The sequence below is a fragment of the Oryctolagus cuniculus genome, chromosome 3 (assembly GCF_051225735.1).
Source record: "Oryctolagus cuniculus isolate XC-2025 breed Fujian yellow rabbit chromosome 3, ASM5122573v1, whole genome shotgun sequence".
In the NCBI taxonomy this organism is placed as follows: domain Eukaryota; kingdom Metazoa; phylum Chordata; class Mammalia; order Lagomorpha; family Leporidae; genus Oryctolagus; species Oryctolagus cuniculus.
Genome location: NC_142869.1, coordinates 82551394 through 82574628, shown reverse-complemented (window position 1 = coordinate 82574628; position 23235 = coordinate 82551394). Strand labels below are relative to the sequence as shown.

Below are 23235 nucleotides of genomic sequence, written 5' to 3'. Positions count from 1 at the left end.
TTGCCTCCCAAAATGCTGACACAGTCATTTCTGTGATGGACGCATGTTTAACAATCTTTTGTAGTTTACTGATCCCTGGGGAGACATACAAAAGACTCTGCTACAATTACTATAGTTGATTACTCAGTTAATATGAGTAAAGTGATGATAAATTTGTGGCTGGTATAGTTTGAAGTTTTTATGATTCAAACAGGAGATTCTGAACTCCTCACACTGCTTACACTAAGGTGAAGTGTTACCTCATTTTACTTAAATTATACTAGGAAATAATAAGCCTTTTTCATCTGAGGCTAAAGACTATTCTTTCTTATATTATGCTAGAACGTAATAATGAACAATGATGATACACTAATGACCCTCTAACATTAACATAACAACTACTGAGATAATTTACATGAATCTGAGTTTTTGTTTTACTAATTACAGATTTATATGAAGGAAAAAGTATGGAAATTAGATTTCTGCACTAGCAAGTCATAGAAACTTGGGATTTTCTTTTAAGTGAAAAATACAGAGGTAATACTAAATCAAAAAGATCAAAGGACCTGCTGATTTTGACCAGGGGAAGACAATAGAAGAAAAGCAGAGACAGTACAAGCACTCCCAAGGGAGAGGTGGAGAGACGTTTACAGTGGGAATTGTACAGAAAGAACAGAGACGCACGTGCAGATACGCAGCAGCAAGTGGGGACACTACCCGTGACCCCTACAGCCAGGGGCTGGAGGAGATGCCAGTTGCTGAGAGCGAGGTGAGAGCAGACTGTGGTAGCCAGAGGCACAGGTGATACTGCCTGAGAACCTTGTGGATCAAAATGACTTTGAGTATCATCTGAAACCCCAGTGGGGAGCAGGGCACCTACTTAATCCGATGAAAGAAAAGCACATTTTTCCTCCCCATCCCCCCGAAAGGGCACCTGGCGACAAGCAGGGAGAAAGCACCATTTTAACCCCAGTAGAGGCTGCGGCAGCTCTCATACCTGTGCCACTAGGGGACTTCATCAGGGGATAAATCCACATTTCCCACTGACTCTGAGCCAAACTTTCAACAGTGAAACATGAAGAAAAGATTCTGAAATGTGCACACAGAAATGTCAGAGTACTTTAGAGGATCCCCAAATAGACTAATGGCTGATTTCTCATCAGAAACCCTCAAGCTAGGAGAGACTGGAGAGACATAGTCCAAGTCCTAAAAGAAAGAAACTGTCAACCTAGAGCAGGGGAGTGAGGGAAATGTGGAAAAATCAGTCTAATGTTCACAAAAAAATCATGCAAGTGGTGTTTGTGTTACCTCCTGCATCTGATGATAGGGGAGTTTCCTGGAATAATTTCAGCTGTTACAGGAGGTTTTTAATTAATAATGCAAAAGTAATTTGTTTTTTAGTCTCATCATTCTTTAAACACTACTGTAATGCTTGCTTTTTTGCTTACCCCTCACCCCTATTTTTCTTTTTTCACAATCTAATAATTAAAGATCTAAAGGTATTAATGTTTATAATCAATAGATGCACATAAGCCAGTTTACATTTCTAAACTGGCCATGCCTTCACTGTATATTAGGCTGTTTTTTAAATATTTAATAAGAGAAAAAAATTACAGATTTGCATTTATTGTAACAAGTGGCAAAATATTAAGCTGAGATGCCCACTGACATTGCATTAGTTACATCTTGTGCTTCTTAAATAATAATGAAGAAATGAGCAAGTACACATAAGAATGTTTTGCAATACTGAAGTGCAAGCTTATTTAAAAGACTGGGTCAAAGTTGGATCATGTGCTAAAAAGTAAGCTTCATTTATGGCTGAAGTGTTTACACTGTAAAATTTTCTCTCTCTGATATAATTACCACATCTTGGATGTCATGTTCTTTTAGATTTTCCCACTGTATGTAATTTAATGCTGGGCATACAAATAGCAATTTAAGAAATTTTAAAAATAACTCAGTTCATCACAGATCTACAGGCATCATTCATTAGAGGAACCCAATTTAAAATCCGAATGACAGGGCTGAAGCTGTGGTGTAGTAGGTAAAGTGCCCTTCTGCAGTGCCAGCATCCCATTTGGGCACCAGTTCGAGTCTAGGCTACTCCACTTCCAATCCAGCTCTCTGCTATGGCCTGGGAAAGCAGTAGAAGATGGCCCAAGTCCTTGGGCCCCTGCACCTGTGTGGAAGACCTGGAAGAAGCTCCTGGCTCCTGGCTCTTGGCTTTGGATTGGCCCAGCTCTGGCCATTGTGTCCATCTGGGGAGTGAACAAGTGGATGAAAGATCTCTCTTTCTCTCTCTGCCTCTGCTCTCTGTAACTCTGTCTTTCAAATAAAATAAATAAATTGTTAAAAAAAATAAAATCAGAATGACAAAATTACCCAGTCTGTATGCAGTCCTGCTCAGAGGTCTACAGTTATCAGAGGGTAATTTTTTAAACTTTTATTTAATAAATATAAATTTCCCATAGTGTCCATTTGGTCAGCTCTTGTCCTGACGGTTGATGTACAATGTAATACTTTATCCATTTTAGTATTTTTTTTGTTCTAGTACCATTGGTTGAACTCTGTAATTAACACACAATTATTCTTAGGGGTTTAAATTTTAACTGAAAAGTGATCCCTGTTAGGAATTTGGAAAAGATTATGCTGAGTGAAATAAGCCAATCCCAAAGGGACAAATACCACATGTTCTCCCTGATAGGTGACAACTAACTGAGCACCAAAAAGGAAACCTGTTAAAGTGAAATGAACACTATGAGAAACCGTGACTTGATCAGCCCTCGCCCTGACTGTTGATGAGCAACTTAATATGTTATCCTCCTTAGTATTTTTTTTGTTTGTTCTACTTAATACTTTTGGTTGAATACTGTAATCAATACACAATTATTCTCAAGTGTTGAAGCTTAACTGAAAAATGATAGCTGTTAAATATAAGAGTGGGAATAAGAGAGGGAAGAGATGTGCAATTCGGGACATGCTCAAGCTGACTTACCTCAAATGGTAGAGTTAGAAACATATCAGAGGATTCCAATTCAATCCCATCAAGGTGGCATGTACCAATGCCATCTCACTAGTCCCAGTGATCAATTTCTGTCCACAATTGATCATAATGATAGGACTAAGAACCAAAGGGATCACATAAACAAGAATAGTGTCTGCAAATACTAGCTGATAGAATCAAAAAGGGAGAGAATGATCCAACATGGGAAGTGAGATACACAGCAGACCCATAGAATGGCAGATGTCCTAAACAGCACTCTGGCCTCAGAATCAGCCCTTAAGGTATGTGGATCCGGCTGAAAAGCCCATGAGACTATTTCAGGCATGGAAAGCCAAGACACTCTGGGGAAAAACAAACAAACAAACAAACAAACAAAAAAACCTAAATGAAAGATCTCTGCGAGTGAGATCCCAGTGGAAAGAACGGGTCATCAAAGAAGGAGGTACCTTTCTCTGAAGGGAGGAGAGAACTTCCACTTTGACCATGGCCTTGTCTAAATATGATCAGAGTCGGTGAACTCAGGGGGCTTCCATAGCCTTGGCAGCTCATGACAAGAGCCTAGGGTGATTACTGATGCCATAAACAAGAGTGTCAATTTGTTAAGTCAACAAGAGGAGTCACTGTGCACTTACTCCTCATGTAGGATCTTTGTCCTTAGTGTGCTATACATTGAGATTTAATGGTATAACTAGTACTCAAACAGTATTTTTCACTTTATGTTTCTGTGTGGGAGCAAACTGTTGAAATCTTTACTTAATGTATGCTAAACTTATCTTCTGTATATAAAGAGAATCGAAAATGAATCTTGATGTGAATGGAAGTGGAGAGGGAGTGGGAAAGGGGAGGATTGCAGGTGGGAGGGATGTTATGGGGGGGAAGCCATTGTAATCCATAAGCCGTACCTTAGAAATTTATATTCATTAAATAAAAGTTAAAAAAAAATAAAAAAAATAAAATTGAAAAAAAAAATAAATTTCCAAAGTACAGTTTATGGATTACAATGGCTTTTTCTCCCCCATAACTTCCCTCCCATCTCCCACTCCCTCTCCCATTCCATTCACATCAAGATTCTCATTTTCGATTATCTTTATATACAGAAGATCAATTTAGTATATATTAAGTAAAGATTTCAACAGTTTGCAAGAGTGTCAATTGTTAAGTCAACAACAGGAGTCAGTATGCACTTACTCTCCATCTAGGATCTCTGTCCTTAATGTGTTGTACAATGTGAATTAATGCTATAACTCGTACTCTAACAGAACTTTACACTTTGTGTTTCTGTGTGGGTGCAAACTGTTGAAATCAGAGGATAATATTTTAAGAATTTCATTTTATCTAAAACTTCTCTCAAACATTTTGATCAAGGATTATTTGTGACATATGTTATTCTATCATTATTTTAAATAAGAATTTCTTGAATGTTTGGCTTCAACTAAAGAAAATCACCCGGAGTAAAATGAAAAAAAAATCAAGATTTCATTTTATTATAAAAATACAACTACATAAGCAGAAAACATAATAATGTATGACAGTTTTTTTTAAGATTTATTTATTTATTTGACAGGCAGAATTACAGAGAGAGAAGGAAAGACATATACCTTCCACCTGCCAGTTGACTTTCTGAGTGGCAGCAACAGCCAGGGCTGGGCCAGGCCAACGCCAGAAGCCAGAAGCTTCATTCAGGTCTCCCACATAGGTGGCAGTGGCCCCAAACACTTGGGCAATCTTCTGCTGTTTTTCCCAGGCCATTAGCAGGGAGGTAGATTGGAGGCAGAGAGGCTAAGACACAAACTGGTGCCCATATGGGATGCTGGCATCATAAGTGGCAGGTTTACCCACTATGCCATAAGTCCAGCTCATATTTTTCTTGGTTCTGTAACTGTCAGTCTCACTCATTTGCTCGTTCATTCAACTATAATTTTCTCAACACCTACTATTTCTTGGTTCTAATACAGGCACTGGTGATCCAGCAACAAATAAGGCAGGTAATAGTCCTGTCCTCACTGATCTTACATTATGGAGAAAAAATATCATAAAATAAAAATGTAAAAAATGATAGCTGATAGAATACGTTCCAGAGGTTAGGGTATTTGGCAAGTTAAAATCTGATGTGTGGGCCGGCGCCGCGGCTCACTAGGCTAATCCTCCGCCCAGCGGCGCCGGCACACCGGGTTCTAGTCCCGGTCGGGGCGCTGGATTCTGTCCCGGTTGCCCCTCTTCCAGGCCAGCTCTCTGCTGTGGCCAGGGAGTGCAGTGGAGGATGGCCCAGGTGCTTGGGCCCTGCACCCCATGGGAGACCAGGAAAAGCACCTGGATCCTGGCTCCTGCCATCGGATCAGCGCGCCGGCCGCGGCGGCCATTGGAGGGTGAACCAACGGCAAAGGAAGACCTTTCTCTCTGTCTCTCTCTCTCACTGTCCACTCTGCCTGTCAAAAAAAAAAAAAAAAAAATCTGATGTGTGGGGGCCGGTGCCGTGGCTCACTTGGCTAATCCTCCGCCTGCTGCGCTGGCATCCCATATGGGTGCCGGGTTCTAGTTCTGGTTGCTCCTCTTCCAGTCCAGCTTTCTGCTGTGGCACGGGAAGGCAGTGGAGGATGGCCCAAGTGGTTGGGCCCCTGCACGTGCATGGGAGACCAAGAGGAAGCACCTGGCTCCTGGCTTTGGATCGGCGTAACTCCGGCCATAGCGGCCATTTCAGGGGTGAACCAATGGAAGGATCTTTCTCTCTGTCTCTCTCTCTCACTGTCTAACTTTATCTGTCAAATAAAAAAAATCTGATGTTTTCTGATATATGACTGAATGAGAAATAGGAATAATTTGACCATTTGGTGGAAGAAGAGCAATGGTATAAACACTATGTTGGGGCCAGCACTGTGGCATAGCTCGTTAAGCCTCCACCTGTGTTGCTGGCATTCCTTATGGGTACCAGTTCGAGTCCGGGCTGCTACACTTCCTATTGAGTTTCCTGCTAATATGCCTGGGAAAGCAGTCAAAGATGGTCCAAGTGCTTGGGCCCCTGCACCCACATGGGAGACCCATATGAAGCTCCTGGCTCCTGGCTTTGGATCAGCCCAGCTCAGGCTGTTGAGGCCATCTGGGCAGTGAACCAATAGGTAAAAAACCTCTCTCTCTGTCTCTCCTTCTCTCTGTCTGTAACTCTGCCCCTCAAATAAATACATAAATCTTTTTAAAAAAAGATTTACTTTTGTTTTTAAAAAACAGAAGACTTTATTTAGGAATAATAAGAAAATGTCTGGATTACAATGCAAAAGAGGTAGGCAGAGGTCAGAGCAAACGGACTGTTACATCAGGGTGAGGAATCTGGACTAATTATTAGGTTACAATGAGAAACCACAGCATAATATTAAGATATAATCTGGTTTATGACTGGCTGTTCTGTGGAAAATGTACAGGGAGTGCTGAGGACAGCAACAAAGAAAGTAGGGAAATGGGGCTCTTTAGAGTTACCATGATTTACGTCAATTCTTTATGTATATATGGATATATTTGATTTATTGGGGTTTCATACTTTAACATGGCCTTTTCATTTCTTTTCCAATTGCTTATGACATGGGCAACACTATTAAGAACTTGTCCTGGAGTGGACATTTGATACAATGGTTAAGATGCCATTTAGGATGCTCATTTCCCAGGTCTGAGTGCCTGGGTTTTAGTCTTGTCTCCATTTCTGATTCCAGCTTCCTCCTGATGTGCATCTAGGGAGGTAGCTGGTGACAGATCAAGAAGCTGTATCCCGGCCGGCGCCGCGGCTCACTAGGCTAATCCTCCGCCTAGCGGCGCCGGCACACCGGGTTCTAGTCCCGGTCGGGGCGCCGGATTCTGTCCCGGTTGCCCCTCTTCCAGGCCAGCCCTCTGCTGTGGCCAGGGAGTGCAGTGGAGGATGGCCCAGGTGCTTGGGCCCTGCACCCCATGGGAGACCAGGAAAAGCACCTGCTCCTGGCTCCTGCCATCGGATCAGCGCGGTGCGCCGGCCGCAGCGCGCCAGCCGCGGCGGCCATTGGAGGGTGAACCAACGGCAAAAGGAAGACCTTTCTCTCTGTCTCTCTCTCTCACTGTCCACTCTGCCTGTCACAAAAAAAAAAAAAAAAAAAAGGAAGCTGTATCCCTGCCATCATGTGGCAGACCTGGACTGAGTTCAGGCTCAGCTACTGTGGGCATTTGGTGTATGAAGCAGTAGTTGGAAGATCTTTCCTTTCTCTTTTTCTCTTCTCTCTCTGTCTCTCTGCCTTTCAAATAAAATAAAATAAAATAAAATAAAATAAAATAAAATAAAATAAATAACTTTAAAAAAGAGTAAAATATTTTAAAGTGCTTGTATTGCTTCAGTAAAAGTGGGTTTATTATCCATTCATTTCTCCTCATTGTATGTGATACCTGTTTTTTCAGATGTAAGGGTGACCATTTTATAAGCTACTGGTGCTTCTTTTCATTTCAGGACAAAGCAGAAGGATTGTTATACCTGGTTTCTAACATCTTTCTAAGTTTTATTGGAAGCACTGTATTTGTAGTCTGGAGTACAGCCTATTCTCATGCACCTAACTTTACCCATAAAAAGGCAAAAGTTGTTCTGAGGGAAGAAGAAGTCAATGGTTAGAATGATCAGTGTTTGTAAGGACACACACAGTTTGTTTAGGTAAGCTATGATCATGGTTTGTGAAACTTTTTGGACATGCTAATATATAGTTACTTTTATCCAAAGTTATACCATTCACTATGCTTAAAAAAGGTGACAAAAATTTCAGGCATGAAAATTAACTAACACATACAATGGAATCCTTCCTATTTCGTTTTATGTTCTAATACAGAGTCTCCTCTAAACCTTTGGTTTGTTAATGAAAGCCAATAGATCATGACAAACCTATACTATGAAAGATTTACATTTAGAAGAGCCAAAGCTTCAGAAGAAATGTTAAATTTATAAGGTAACATTTTTTAGAAACATAGACTTACTTCTGCCTTTTTACGAGCCTCCATTGCTTTCATAAGCATCATATGCTGTCGCCTTCGTTCTCGTTCCTATTAGGCCAGATAAAATTAGGAAACTAACTCAACCATAGTTAACAGTTTGATTTTCAAATGGATAAAAAACAAACAAAACAAAAAACAAAACAAAACAAAAAAACCAAAACTCAGTATAGCATGTTTAGCATTTATAGACAAGTCACGGTAAATACTAAATATAAGACAAGAATGGCCAGTCTGTGCATGTTTTAGTTCAGGTTTAGAAAGCAAATAACAAGAACAATCAAAAGCAAAAAGGTAAAGCAATGAACATGGAGACAGTGTAAACAGAAGCATACAAGATTTACTTATGGTCAGTTGTGATGCTCCTTCAAAAGCTGGCAGAACAAAAAGCATAATGGTTGGCTGGAACAGGTCAGTTACCTTACATCTGCTATTAGAAAAACCACAAATACTTACTATAGCCAATTCAACTAATGGTTGCGTTGTTCTTAAATTTTTAGATCAGGCAGAAATGGATTTATAATCACTTTCATTTTATGGTTATAGAATTTGTTATTTTAATTTCAAGAACAAAATCACTTTGTAAATTCAATAAGCTGCTAACAAATTAGAAAGTTCATTTTACAGCTTTTATACCAATTTAGTTAAACTAGTCTTGGTTCATATACGAATACCAATAAAATGGGATATTCCTGTTTACTGATGTCTGCCACTTGATGCACTATTTAAAGCCATAAAAGCTGCACCAGGGGGCTAATAGGTGGAATCTAAATGAAAATAAGGTGAACATATGCTTAATTTGATCATTTTTAAATTTAAAAATCACATTTTTATAATTCTTAGGAGATTTTTTTGTTTAAATATATTTGTTCTCCCCAAGGGGCTATTTCTAAAATTATTTCTAAAATTTGTCTATAAAACATAATATATTTTCATATTCTCTCATCAAGCAAACTCAAAATTCCCATTGTATTCAATGGCAGTTTTGCATCTAGAATGATGGGAGAATATGGATCACAATTATATCCGATTGTACAGTGATCCAACTTTCCTTGTGACATCAGTAATGTAAATTTTTAGACAACAGCCTTAGTTAAGGCTTACAAAATTCAATGAAAAATCTTAGCAATGTATCATACTTCTCTATAGACAGACAAGCAGATGTATGCAATGCACTGTGCTGTAAAGCCATGCAGCAGTATGTAATATGACAGCAGCCAGTGCTACACTTTATGCATTGCTATGACAACCATATCACAACCAAATCACAATGCGGTGTTAGATGTACAAAAATAAACATACCCATACCATATCTAGTCTATGCCTCTCCAACTCCTGGTAGAAAGAGTTGGCACAACATTATGAAACAGAAATCACAGAGTCATAAAACCAATTTTTAACCCCCCAAAAGACACCAATACCAAAGCAAGGCAATAAACTGTAAGATGAAGGAAACACTTAAGCAGGAATTATATTAGAAATTTTAAAGAAAATATTTTGAAGATTTTCCCCCAAAAAGGTTAAGCAAAACTATAAAATGTACATTTCAGCAAACATATATGTATACAGACCTGATGCTTCAGAAGAACAGCCTGTTGTCTTCTCATTTCTTTTTCCTTAAAAATAAGAGACTTTTAATATATGGCTGTTAGGGAAGATAGAACATGCTAAAAGTACTAAAAGTTACTTTTCTGAGATTCTGTAGTCTTCCACTAGGTTAAACCATATAGAATTACCAATATTCAATTTTTTAAATTATAAAGTGCTAATTCAATTGCATATGGTCCTAGCTAATACATACATAGAGAAATCATTAAGCTATACTTAGAAAGGTCTTTCTTCAGTAGCTTTTAACTTAAATTCAATGAATGACATAACAGTACATTTTAATGGCACATCCACTGGACTGGCTGGCCAGATGGTACAGCATATCTGATGTAATTTACATGCGTATTTTTTCTATTTTTAAGACATTATGCTACAACTTTTCAAATCTAGCTCACTAGAACTCTCTTCTCTCTGTATATGAACTCCCAGAGATACTCTATAATTAGCAGCATCCATTTCCTTTCTATAGACTTGTTTATGAATTAAAGTGCCAAAAACTATGTGATCGGTTTAGATTTTCAGGTCCACTTATGATTCAGGGCATCACCCCAAGGGGTTAGGGTTAAAGAAAATGATTCTAGGAATGTCTCCAATTTCATTATTTTTAGAATGGTGAAATGTAGATGAAATTAATATTAAAGACAAGAATGAAAAGGGGTAGAAACATATGGAATAATATTAGAGAGTCTATGAAGAAAAGATAACAAACAACTCCATGGCTTTATGAGATATATCTGTGATGGCTGTTTCTAACACCAGCAGGTTCACTGAGCTGCCACCTTTCAGTAACCTTATCAGAAGAGGAAAGTCAGGGCTGCATGGGGAGGGGAGGGAGACAGCTCTTTTACACTTCATGATAGAAAATCAAAACCCAAACCTCCTAAACACTTCAAGTTATAGTAATTAATAATGGCTAATTTTGGAGTAATCAGTTACAGTTGATAGCACTCAGATTTTGCTTCTGAAGGCTTTTTATTTTTAATAGACAAAACAGTTGCTAGACATTAATAAAGATTTATAAGGGCACAATTAGATTTGGAACACAGTTCAAAACAAACATAAATGACACACACAAAATAGTTTTGGGGCAATCATTCTATCCAACAAAACTATCTATACGTATTACAAAATAGTTTTGCATTCTGTTTTGATGCCTCTAATTTAAAGAACTCAAAGCATCACATACAACCTACATAATGAAAGAAAAAGTATACATACAATATACACACAAATAAAAGCACACATTTACACGTTGTATCTGCAAAACCAATTTTTAGATGGTCATTTTGAAGAAAGCTGTATATTTTTTCATTTAATTAATGCTGGTATAACATACAGTTTTTATTTTTGGAAAATAAAAACTGATTCTCATCTAAACTAACCTTTATTCGTTTCTCGGCCTCCAATAATTTGGCATTTGCCGCTTCTTCTTTCTTTTTCTTTTTAGCCTGTGCATGCAAAACAGGTCTCAAAGTCATGCAACAGAACCAACCACTACAACTTACAAATAATCTCAGACTTGAAATGAAGTTACATGCCTCACAAGGTACAAAACAATATGCAACATATATGTAGACAATTACACATTTCCCCCCAGGTAACACTATATTCAACATATTAATTTTGTGTCTATTTTATAGCTTAGCATTGGGATATAAAAAAGTTTTAAAATTCATTAAGAACCAAACAAGAATTTTAATCATCTACAAAAATTGTTAGAAGTAGGAAATAACTGAATATTTGTTATTTATTCATCATGAAAATTTAGACAATAGAGTTTATCTAATAAAAATTATTTCAAGAATAAGTCATATTTATTTCTTTTTAGTATTGAAAAACTCTAAGATAAATCAATCTATTATTTGACCATATCCATTCAATGAAACATATTAAATCTGATTTTTTCTTTCTCTATCTTGCAGTTAAATTCAGGAGTCTCTTTTTCTGGTATAATGCAAGCTTGCAATCGTTCATGAAGCACGTTTTGACTATCAAGATCATGTTATCAAATGTGAGCTTCATAATCTGAAGTCATTAAACTATGGAGTAGTTTCAAACCAGCTAGAATTAATCTGAAATGAGGAAAGGAATATATGTGTGTTTCTTGAAAGGAAAAAAAAAACTATAACATGAAAAACCTCAACTATCTGGAACCCTCAGGGAGTAAGTGCTCTCTCTATAAAGCAGCAGTTTGCTGACTAGCTGAGAGGTAACAATAATTTTAAGCATTAAAAAGTTTATTTTCCTTGTCATAGAAAGAACTACTTTTGAGGCATATGCCTATTGCGACACAGTGAAGCAAACATAATTTGGCTTTTTCTGATGACTCAGGACATTGAGTCTGAGCATCAATTATATAGCACAACTCCAGAGAGTAATGTGTATGGTCTATGAAGGTGTTGAAATTTGCACCAACCAAGAATGCAGACTTTTGCTAGGCTGGAGTTTTTCTCTATCTTCCCCTTGCTGGTTTTCAGTGTTTACTTTTGTTGTTGCCAATAAATGTCCTTTATCCTTACTTTGATCAGCTTCCAGTGAAGAAGGGTATGCTAGACACCCCAAAACCCAGCTGGTAAAACTGTGTCTACATTTAAAATTCACTTTCAGTTTTTGAATGTTTCCTTTCACAAACAATTGTTTCCCAAGTAGAGGTAGATATGTGACTACAGAAAGGTCTAAGCGCTGCTCTGAAAGTAGAGAGCACGAGTTTTAGCATGTGAACTTCATGACAACTACACCGGCTGTTCCCAGGTTCTCAGTCTTTAAAATTTCTTTTTTTCTCATGCCCTGGGTTTGTGCCGGGAGGATTAGATGAACTTGCTAATTAGGGTTCAAATAAGTTCTTACTCTACATGATGTTTAAAGAGAATTTATAATGGACATATTAATTTTATGGGTAAGAAAACATGTAGACAACTTTTTTAAAATTTTTGCAGGCTAAAACACATGACTATATTACTTGAACTATTTTGAATTTAAGAATTTTACCTCTAGAATTTGTTGGGCTCGAAGTTCTTTTTCCATTCGTATTTGCTGTATTCTCTTAATTTTTTCCTGTAGGAAGAATCATGATAAGATAAAATTAACTGAATGTGTAGGTGACAAATGTTTAAGTAGAATCAAATAATTCTAAGATATAAGCACAAAATTAACAAAGGCTGTCCAGCAGGATACAAATCTTAAAAAAAAATTGTTTACTTATTGAAAGGCAGAGCAACCCAGAGAGAGAAAGACACACACACACACACACACACACACACAGAAATTCAGAAATTCCATCTGCTTGTTCACTATCTACATGGCCAGAGTAATGAGGTCTGGACCAGGCTGAAATTAGGAGCCAGGAACTGCATCCTGGTCTCCCAGATGAGCGGCAGGGTCCCAAGAACTCAGGCCATCATCTATTGCCTTCCCAGGCACATTAGCAGGGAGCTGCATCAGAAGCAGAGCAGCTGGGATTTGAACCAGCCCGCCAGTAAGGGATGCTGGTGTTGAAGGCTGCAGCTTAGCCTGCTGTACCACAAGCTGGCATCTTCAATATAAAAGTTTAATTATGTAATATAATTACTGTATTTTAATATTTTGAATCAATCATTTAAAAATTTATCATAATTTGTGAAATACAAATGGTAAATAAATATACAAAAGCCAGGCAAACCAAGCTAATTAAATTCATATAACCTAAGAATCTTTACAAATGTTTGTAATTATAAATACTGCTTAATTTGAAATAAATATAGAAAAGAACAGCAGAAAAAGCAGTGTACCAGAAAATATAAGGCTTGGTTCTGGGTTATTGATATTTCTTGAATGGTGTTGAGTAAACATTAACTACTTTTCAATAAAATAGAGAGAGATAATTGCCCTTTCTCATGTTATGATGACTAAATGAAAAATGCTTTAAAAAGTGTATAGTGACACAATTAACAGATTAGTAATTTCCATTTTAAAATTAATTTTACATGCTGAATAATAAAACAGGACATTTCTTCTACTACTACAATAAGCCTATTTCAGAAATAATCTGTAACATTATTTTTAAATGAGTTACTTATAATTTAATAATCCAGAGAATGATTCATATGACATAATTGGTATGACATTGTCTATATTTAATGAACTGGTTATTTTGTTCCATAATGTATTGATCATTTATATTTTGATAAGAATTGATATTTTGATTTAAAAATTATCTCATATACTATAACTAGATTATTAGCAATTTCATGTCCATAATCTCTTTGAAAGTTCCAAACTCCCAAATTGGCACTGATCAGAATGAATACAGTTTCCAAAACAAAGCCCAGAAGTTTCCTGCTTGCAAATTATATTCATCTTAGAATTTGCAGAGGCAATGCAATGTACTGTGCTGTATATTACAATATTTATCTAACTTCTAGAACCTATTGTAGATTTTGAAGCTATGCTTTAATTTTAAGTTTAAATAATTTTAAATTATTTTCTTGTATACTGATGTTATTGATCTCACCCAAGAGTCTATTGCAGGACAATGAGATTTTAAAAATTACTATTCTAATTTCATAAGACCGGTTGCATTTCTATGATTTTGCCTTTGGTCATCCTATCTTGATATTGAGCATTAATTACAGGTTGCTAAAATACAAACCTAAGTAATTTTTTGTGCTATTTCCAAGTCTTAGAGAAAATTATTCTTGACATGTATCTGAAGCATTCATTTAGTTCATAACTTGAAGTCTAGGAAAAGCATGGTCTTGTTCCAAGTTTTCTGCTCTTGTCATTCATAAGATGGTAAGGTTTATGCTCTCAAGTCAGCATCCATTCATTGTTCTCTTGTGTGCACAAAGAATCTTGGGGTTAAGGATACTACCTAAAGCTTTATCCTATCTTTTCAAATGATTTATGTGTAAACAAAATATATATTTGGTAGTTCGGTCACTAGCATATAGGTAAACTTTATAAATTATTTTAGGATTACCTTATTGTATTGAGTACACAACCACTAAGCTTTAAATTAAATATCTTAGTGATCATAAGAAATGTCAGAAAAATTGATATTATCTTTCTATTTAAGAAAAAACCAAGGTTCCCAATGAGTAAATATTTTCTCTAAAGCCCAATAGTTAGTAAATCCAGAGCCCTGGACGGATTGTACTGCCTGTGTTCCTCCTGTGTTATAATAATGCTTTTGCAGGCTTCCAGAAAGCCGACCTGAGATCTACCTGTTTTTTTGGTTTACTGGGTGGGAAAAAATAACACTGATATGAGAATTAAGGCTACTAATTTTCTCTAGATATAATACTCAATTTAAAACAGGCACTATAATAACAGATTATGTGAGTAGAACTATTCTATATTTTGTTTCATTTTGTTGGCAGTAGGAATAAATTAGATGGCATTCTGAGATTAGCTCAGATAAATGTATTCATAAAAATCTAAGACCAGCTCATTTGCATTAATGCTGCTGGAACCTTTGGAGCCTAATGCTTTTGCAGTTTGGAGCAAAGACCATGTGGATGTAGTCACTTGAAGACGTTGGGTTCACAAAGCTAAATTTAAGGTACTGATGGAATGTAAGAGGTACTACTAATTATTATAAAATGCATAAGCTATAAGGAATTTAACAGAAATAGCAGTGTTTCACTTTCAATGAGATATTAATTTGTATATAAATTTATATAATTTATAGATATATGTAGTATATATTTGAATATTTAAATAAATATATTCACTAATTTAGCTATTTTCAGTAAACCTTACAATGTTTAGCAATCACAATTAACAAACTATGGAAGGAATTCAAGTTTACAATTGATTAATTTATGGTAAAAGAGTTTAGTATGCAATTTGGTGTTTTACAAATATCTTTTCTAAAAACTGAGCATTTGCTTGGTGCCAGGCACTCTATGGTAGGCATTTTATGTTCATTATTTCATTTACTCCTTAGATACTGCAGCTATCTTCTTTCACAATGGAGGAGATAGAGACTCAGAAGTTAAATATGGGAGACCCAGAAGAAGCTCCTGGCTTCAGGTCGGCACAATTCCAGCCATTGCGGCCAATTGGGGAGCAAACCATCAGATGGAAGACCTTTCTCTCTCTCTCTGCCTCTCCTCTCTCTGTGTAACTCTTTCAAATAAATAAATAAATCTTTAAAAAAAAGAAGTTAAATAATTCATCTAAGTTCACAAAATTATTAAGTAGGAGAGCCCATATTTACGTTGCCTGATTACAGACTTGAAATTCTGACTCTAATTCTGTGTGAATATTGCTTTAGTTTATACTGAAACGAACCTTAAAAATAACCCCATAAAATTCAACCAAACCCATTTATTTAGCAATTATTCATGCAGTAACATAATTGATTTTGTGTCATACTCAGAAAAAATTATTTGTTATTCAAAAAATTTTAATGAAGAGTTTTCTCCTTCACCCCATGTTTTTTCTGTTTTAATGTTATGTGAATATGTAGAGTATGGAGAGTAGTTCACACATTCCCACCTTAAATGAAGCTGAATTCTTTGTCACTTAATATCTTACCTAAAGGGATTTCAAAATTAATTCATTAATCAAAAATTAATTTTGAAAACCACATGGGGAGGGAAATTGAAGATATAAGAAAGAATTTTGGATATGCTAGAATAATACTCTGGTCATTTTTTTTTTTTTTTGCAGTAGCAATTTTTAAGTAACTTTGAAATCATTAGAATCAATGAGGACAAATCTTATTCTATAACTTGAATTTAATTTTTCACTAATATTTTACATGTTTTAGAACAATAAATTTTCTTATTAAAATTTGAACATTTAAGCAATGCCTTTACAACATTTTAAAAGTCTGAAAATTGTTCAGGATGTCAACTTATATTCAAAGTTTACCAGGATACTAAAAGTATTTAAACAAATTTACTGTTTGATAATCATTTCTTTAAAAACTAGAAAGTAGAAGATTTGGGGCTGGCACTGTGGTACAGTGGGTTAAAGCCCAGGGCTACAGCAACGGCATCCCATATGGGCGCTGGTTTGAGTCCTGGCTGCTCTACTTCTGATCCAGCTCTCTGCTAATGTGCCTGAGATATCAGAAGAGGATGGCCCAAGCCCTTGGGCCCCTGCACCCACTTGTGAGACCCAGAAGAAACTCCTGGCTCCTGGCTTTGGCTCAGCTTAGCTCAGCTCAGCTCTGGCTGATACAACCATTTGGGGAGGGAATCAGTGGATGGATGACCTCTCTCTCTCTCTCTCTCTCTCTTTCTTTCTCTCTCTGTCTTTACCTCTCTCTGTAACTCTGTCTTTCAAATAAATAAAATAAATCTTAAAAAAGAAAAAAAGAAAGTAGAAGATTTGATTAGAAAGTGAGGTGAAACTTTAATGGAAGATGACAATATTCTAAGTTAGGTCCATAACATAAATGCAAAATACAGTTGTTTAAGAAATCCAAATGAAAACAATGTACATATATAAACAGATCTTCAAAATAAGGGTCACATTTGACAAGTCAGCTCCAATGCATGCACATACCTGTTGCTTCATAATCTTGATCTGTTCCTTTTGCTTTCGCTTTTCCTCAGCAGCCATTATTGCTATGATGGGAAACCAAAGCACAGCCATCATCAGACAAAGCAGGCAGAAGAGCAGCCTCACTCATTCCCAACACTCCCCTTCAAGCTTGTGCTGTCACCCACCTTGTTGTTTTTTAGCTTCTTTGGCAACTCGAGCCTGTTCTTGCTTTTGAAGTTTTCTTAAAAGCTTTATTTGTGCTGCTTGCCTGGCTATTTCTGAAAAATATAAAATTTAAATGAATATTATTAACATGTTTACATAACTGCTAACCTAAAACAGTAACTGTGAGAAATTGGTACTATATCATCACGAAGCATATAACATCTAACCAAACTGACAAACATTAGAAAGGACCAAGGAGGAAAGTGGTGTGATAGAAAATGCCATGTTCATTTCCCGGAGAAATTGCTAAAGTTTCTCATATAGAACTCCGAAATCACGTTTTTCTCAATCCTCATCAGTATGGTTTATACTAAAAGTACAGATAATTTTGTAAATTCATATTTGCTATTTTAGATACCAAATAATAATACTTTTATAAGATTTGCAAATCATGCATAAAGAGCCCATGTTTTGGATTATCAGTTAATTTCAAGCTTTTCTAGTTTATGCAAGTAATGCATATATTCCTCACTATATACATTCTGCAGAAGAATCAAGAGCTTCCCAACAAAGATAATTTTTAGGACTCATCTATGTCTGCTAATATATTAACATTTTTTCTTTTTAACCTTCTTTAGTATCTGGGGAGATGAAAGTCATATAATAATAAAATAAATAAAATAATAGAAATATGAATTAAATAATATAAAAATATCTTACTAGTATATAAAGTTAGGAAAAAACTTACATGATATTAAGTTACATGGCAGGCAGTTACTTAGGTGCCACTGGTTGAATTATGAGTTGATGCTACCTTTTTGGAGAATATATTTGCCTACTATCTACCAAAGCTGAAAATGAAATACATAATATATATATATATATGCACATGCACACACACATCTGTATCTATTGCAATACTGTTTGTGATAGTAAATTCTAAAAACAGCTTAAACACTCTTCCCAAGAGACTAATTCATGATTAAATGAAGTACATTGGGGCAGACATTTGGTGCAGCAGTGGGTGCCTGTATTCCACAGGGGAGTACCTGGGCTTGAGGCCTGACTCCACTCTAGATTCCAACATCCTGCTGACACAACCTGGTGGCAGCAGATGCTGGCTTGGGTGGTGGAGTCTCTATTGTTCACGTGGGAGATCTGGACTTTGCGGGAGTGAACTAACAGATGGGAGGTCTCTTTCTGCTTGCCTCTCAAACTAAAATAAATTGTAAATGACATGTGGTAGAATCACACAAGGCATCATTCACTATGCAAACATTAAGAGAATGAGTTTGGGGGCCAGCACTGTGGCGTAGTGGGTAAAACCGCCTCCTGTAATGCCGGCATTCCATGTGGGCGCCTGTTGGAGTTCCAGCTGCTCCACTTTCGTTTTTTTTTTATTATTATTTTTTTATTTTTTGACAGGCAGAGTGGACAGTGAGAGAGAGAGACAGAGAGAGAAAGGTCTTCCTTTGCCGTTGGTTCACCCTCCAATGGCCGCCAGGGCCGGCACACCGTGCTGATCCGATGGCAGGAGCCAGGTGCTTCTCCTGGTGTCCCTTGGGGTGCAGGGCCCAAGTACTTGGGCCATCCTCCACTGCACTCCCAGGCCACAGCAGAGAGCTGGCCTGGAAGAGGGGCAACCGGGACAGAATCCGGTGCCCCGACCGGGACTAGAACCTGGTGTGCTGGCGCCGCAAGGCGGAGGATTAGCCTAGTGAGCCGCGGCGCTGGCGCTGCTCCACTTTCAATCCAGTTCTTTGCCAATGTCTGGGAAAACAGTAGAAGATGGTTTAAGTCCTTGGGCCCCTGCATCCACAGGGGAGACCCAGAAGAAGCTCCTGGCTCCTAGCATCAGATCAGCTCAGCTTTGGCCATTGCAGCCATTTGGGGAGTGAATCAACAGATGGAAGACCTCTCTCTTTCTCTCTCTCTGCCTCTCTATAACTCTGCCTTTCAAATAAATAAATAAATCTTTTTAAAAGAAGATTGAATTTGACTTATAAGTGCTAGTATACTCAAGCTAAAGTGGGAAAACAGCGCAAGCTGAATAGCATTTACACTGCAAAGCCATTTATTTTAAAAATCAGAAAAGACATACGTACAAGTGTTTGAATGTATGTATTTATGTGTGTATATGTTTCTGGAAAGACTAATAAAAACTTGTTAATGATTTCACTCATGAGTGAGAAAGAGAAAGTCTCCTATTTTAAAACATTCTGTTCTATGAGCTTTTTCATGGACATTTGTTTTAGAATTCTAAAAAAGCAGCAACAACAAAGTCAATACTATGATTGTGTTCTCAATAAATAGAAATGTCTTTCAGGCATTTCCCCCAGATTTTGATAGTATTTATGGAGATAGTAAAAAACAATCTATGAGAAGGAAAAATCTGTTAGTCTTTCAAGTCAATTTTTACTATTAAGCCTTTATTTTACATTATCATAATATCTTTACATACATGCTTGAAAACATCTACAGATATGTTGATATATTCAGATGGCCTTAAGAGGATCCAATGTGTGACTAGTAACTCAAACTGCATAATACAAAACACAAAAGTATTTTATTGTAGTCAGCATTTTCTGGATAACACATAGTATGGCCACACATAGATTAGATTATCACATTGATATTTTATGTTTAATTTGAATCATAAATGTATTTGAGGTTATTACAAGCATTTTGAGCTTGCTAAATGATATCTTCTGGTAATCTTAAAATATGATTTGATTTAAATCTGCTAATGGGGTATTCTGAAAATATGTACAGCACACCCAGATTACAGGAGAACCCAAACTGCAAGCCTGGGGTTACTTACCAGTAATTGGAGTTCTTTGACTGAAAATTTACTCCACAGATCCATTTATTTTGGTTATTCTCATGTACCACCTCAAGGAATCGGGAGCTGTTAAAATAATTGCCAGAAGGTTGGCATTGCCTTAAGGCATGTGCCAAGTGCTGGTTGATTCCCTTTTTGTTTAAGTCTAAACCCATCTTTGTAATTCTAAACACACAGGGTAGAATGGGTTTATGAGAATGGTTTTTCAAAGATTACCTAATCAAAGAACTCCAGTTACCAGTGGGACTCCTTATTTTCTCTTTTAATTCTAATACAATGCCTACTTTTTAGAAATTGAGAGCAATGCTAATCATTCCTACATGATTCCTACAAGGTAAGATACATTATCTTTCTTACCTTGAGCTTGGAGTTTTCTTAGCAATTTGGCATCCGTGTTTTCTAGGAATTCAGCATTGCCAACATTTGGAGGTCGACCCTTTCGACGTTTCAACCTGGCTTCCTCTCTTGCTCGCTGTCTATCTGGATTGGGTGGTCTTCCTCTACGACCTTCCATTGCCCTGATACGAGGAATGACATCTTCTTCTTTCAAAAGACACCACTGCATTCCCTTTTAATTAATATTTCATAGAAATAATACATTACAAACAGAATAAACATAAGAGATCAACATGTCAGAAAATTCAAGGTAAATTTTAGGAGTTTTTTTTTTTAAGTTAAATTCAGATTTATAAATGTTCACGGCCTTTGGCATATCTTCAGTGTTCTCACTTTAACGACTTAAACATTACTTAAATGTCTATAGAGATTTGTAACCGTAGCTATAAAAATGTAGAGGTATTTATTTTAATCACAATTTATGATCTATATTGATCATAAAAGTTGGCAGACAGTTTAAAATACTAGTTGTCTGATGACCCATCTGTGGATTATTATTGTGGGTTATCTGTTCAAGCCAAAACATTAGGTTATCCAAATAATAAAGATTCTCTTTATAGGAATGTTACAGTTAATAAATAGAGATGGAAAGCAAGAGGTACAATATCACCAGCTCTTATCTTTGAGAAATACAAAAGGAAGCATTTATAGATAAAACAAGATTTATAAGATTTGCTTCAACAAATTTTGAAATAGGAGAAGTAGAGGTGGTATATGTAAAACAATATTGCCATAATGACAATTACTGAAGCAGATGGTGGGCACATGGCATATACTATTCTATCTACTTGTGTGCATATTTGACATTTCTCATTTTAAGCCTCCTAATGGAAATATGCACACTAATAGAATGCTAGTGTATTCTCAGAATAATCCTGCTTGGCATATAAACACAATCTGAGTCTGGTTTTCATATATCCTATACATGCCAATCATAACAAACATCATTCTGTATTCCATTACATGTAGTCCAAAATAACAGCTTCAGATACAGGAGGAGCAAAGTTTTCAGATAATTCTCTTATTATGGTTTATGTTTTTTTAAAGAGGAGTTAATTTAGCAATGTAAAGTTGAAGGAAATTTCTTAAGTATGTTTTTCTCTTAAAAGAAAACCAAGTAGCGATTTTGCTTGAATCACTGGAAGAAATTCTGCAACCAAAAACAATCAAAAGTTCTTGAGTTATATTTTATAATATGATTCCTAATCTGGGCCAAGGAATCCATGAATATCTCAATTGACAGTAAAAACACAAATATTACTACTGCTACTGTAAAGGACACATCAAAAAGTTTGTGGAAAATGCAATTATAAGTGAAGTTTATTTTGGTGCAAAAATTTGAAATCCATGTATTCAAAGATTCTATAAAATGTTCATGAGAAATGTATATTACAAAAAAAAATTATCCATTTGGGGCCGGCGCTGTGGTGCAGCGGGTTAGTGCCCTGCCTAGTATGGGATGCCGGTTCAGGACCCGGCTGCTCCACTTCCGATCCAGGTCTCTGCTGTGACCTGGGAAAGCAGTAGATGGCCCAAGGCCTTGGGCCCCTGCACCCAAGTGGGAGACAAGGAAGAAACTCCTGGCCCCTGGCTCTGGATTAGCACAGCTCCTACCGTTGCGGCCAATTGGGGTGTGAACCATCAAATGGAAGACCTCTCTCTCTCTCTCTCTCTCTCTCTCTGCCTCTCCTCTCTTTGTGTAACTCTGACTTTCAAATAAATAAGTAAATGTTTTTAAAAAAAGGAAATATTTAAAAAATTATGCATGGATTTCAAACATTTTTTGCACAAAAATAAACTTATTTTTATTCTATTCTCCACAGAATTTAGAGTTTTTAAAAATTTTTATTAACATAAAGATAACAGATTTCATGTATTTCATAGATAAAATTCTCAGAAAATAACCATACTTGCCTCCCACCCACCCTCCCTCCCTCCCTCAAACCACCCTCCTTCTTTCCTTTTTTTTAAATCTTGCAATGGCATATTTTTTGTATTTCATATACACAGTTTTAAGAACATAATGATATTTACCACCACATCCTCCCTTCCTCCGACACTCCAATCCTTTCCTCCTCCTCTGTTTCTTATTTTTCTTTTAATTTTTACAATGACATAACTTCCATTTTCTTTAGAATCACCAGTGCAAATTTTTTTAATTGCCTGTGTAGCTACATCTTACACTCCAGGAGTTGTACTTTGTTTCAGGCACTTTGAATACATTATATACTTTACCTTTAAAGAGGATGTATATGCATATATTTCCTTTCATTTTTATGCATTTTTAATGATGTATTTTCATTTTATGTGAAAAGCAGAGACAGAGAGAGGGGAAGAGAGAGGGACGTCGATCTTCCATCTGCTAGATCACACCGCTAATGCCATAACAGCCATGGCTGAACTCAGTTGCAGGAAATTCATTCTAGGTGTCCTACATGGTGTCAGGGGCCCAAACACTTGAGTCATCTCTCACTGCCTCCTAGTGTATGTCTTAGGAGGAAGCTGGAATCCGAAGTAGAGCTGGGACTCAAACCCAGGCACCCAGACATGAGAAGTAGGCATCCAGAGTAGGGGTCCTAACTGCTATGATAAATACCTCTCCCACGTACATACTTTAACTTTCTTTCTTTTTTTTTAAGATTTATTTATTTATTTGAAAGTCAGAGTTACACAGAGAAAGAAGGAGAGGTAGAGAGAGATAGTGAGGGAGGTCTTCCATCCACTGGTTCACTCCCCAACTGGCTGCAACAGCCGGAGCTGCGCTGATCCGAACCCAGGA

General features: G+C 36.7%; 1 protein-coding gene across 12 annotated transcripts in view; it reads right to left on the bottom strand.

The window, feature by feature from the left end:
• Positions 1 to 23235, bottom strand: part of BAZ2B (bromodomain adjacent to zinc finger domain 2B) — a 205171-nt gene that overhangs the window by 63901 nt on the left and 118035 nt on the right. For 6 of the 12 annotated variants that reach the window (XM_089328266.1, XM_017342870.3, XM_051849479.2 and 3 more), the window contains 8 exons: positions 20418 to 20628; positions 17239 to 17331; positions 17075 to 17136; positions 12566 to 12631; positions 10960 to 11025; positions 9541 to 9585; positions 9278 to 9304; positions 7955 to 8020 (listed from right to left, as the gene is read on the bottom strand). In XM_089328266.1, coding sequence (XP_089184392.1) covers positions 7955 to 8020; positions 9278 to 9304; positions 9541 to 9585; positions 10960 to 11025; positions 12566 to 12631; positions 17075 to 17136; positions 17239 to 17331; positions 20418 to 20628 — 636 coding nt within the window. Of the gene's footprint in view, positions 1 to 7954; positions 8021 to 9271; positions 9305 to 9540; positions 9586 to 10959; positions 11026 to 12565; positions 12632 to 17074; positions 17137 to 17238; positions 17332 to 20417; positions 20629 to 23235 lie in introns of all 12 variants that reach the window. The other 6 variants (XM_089328265.1, XM_089328268.1, XM_089328267.1 and 3 more) reach the window with 2 other exon arrangements.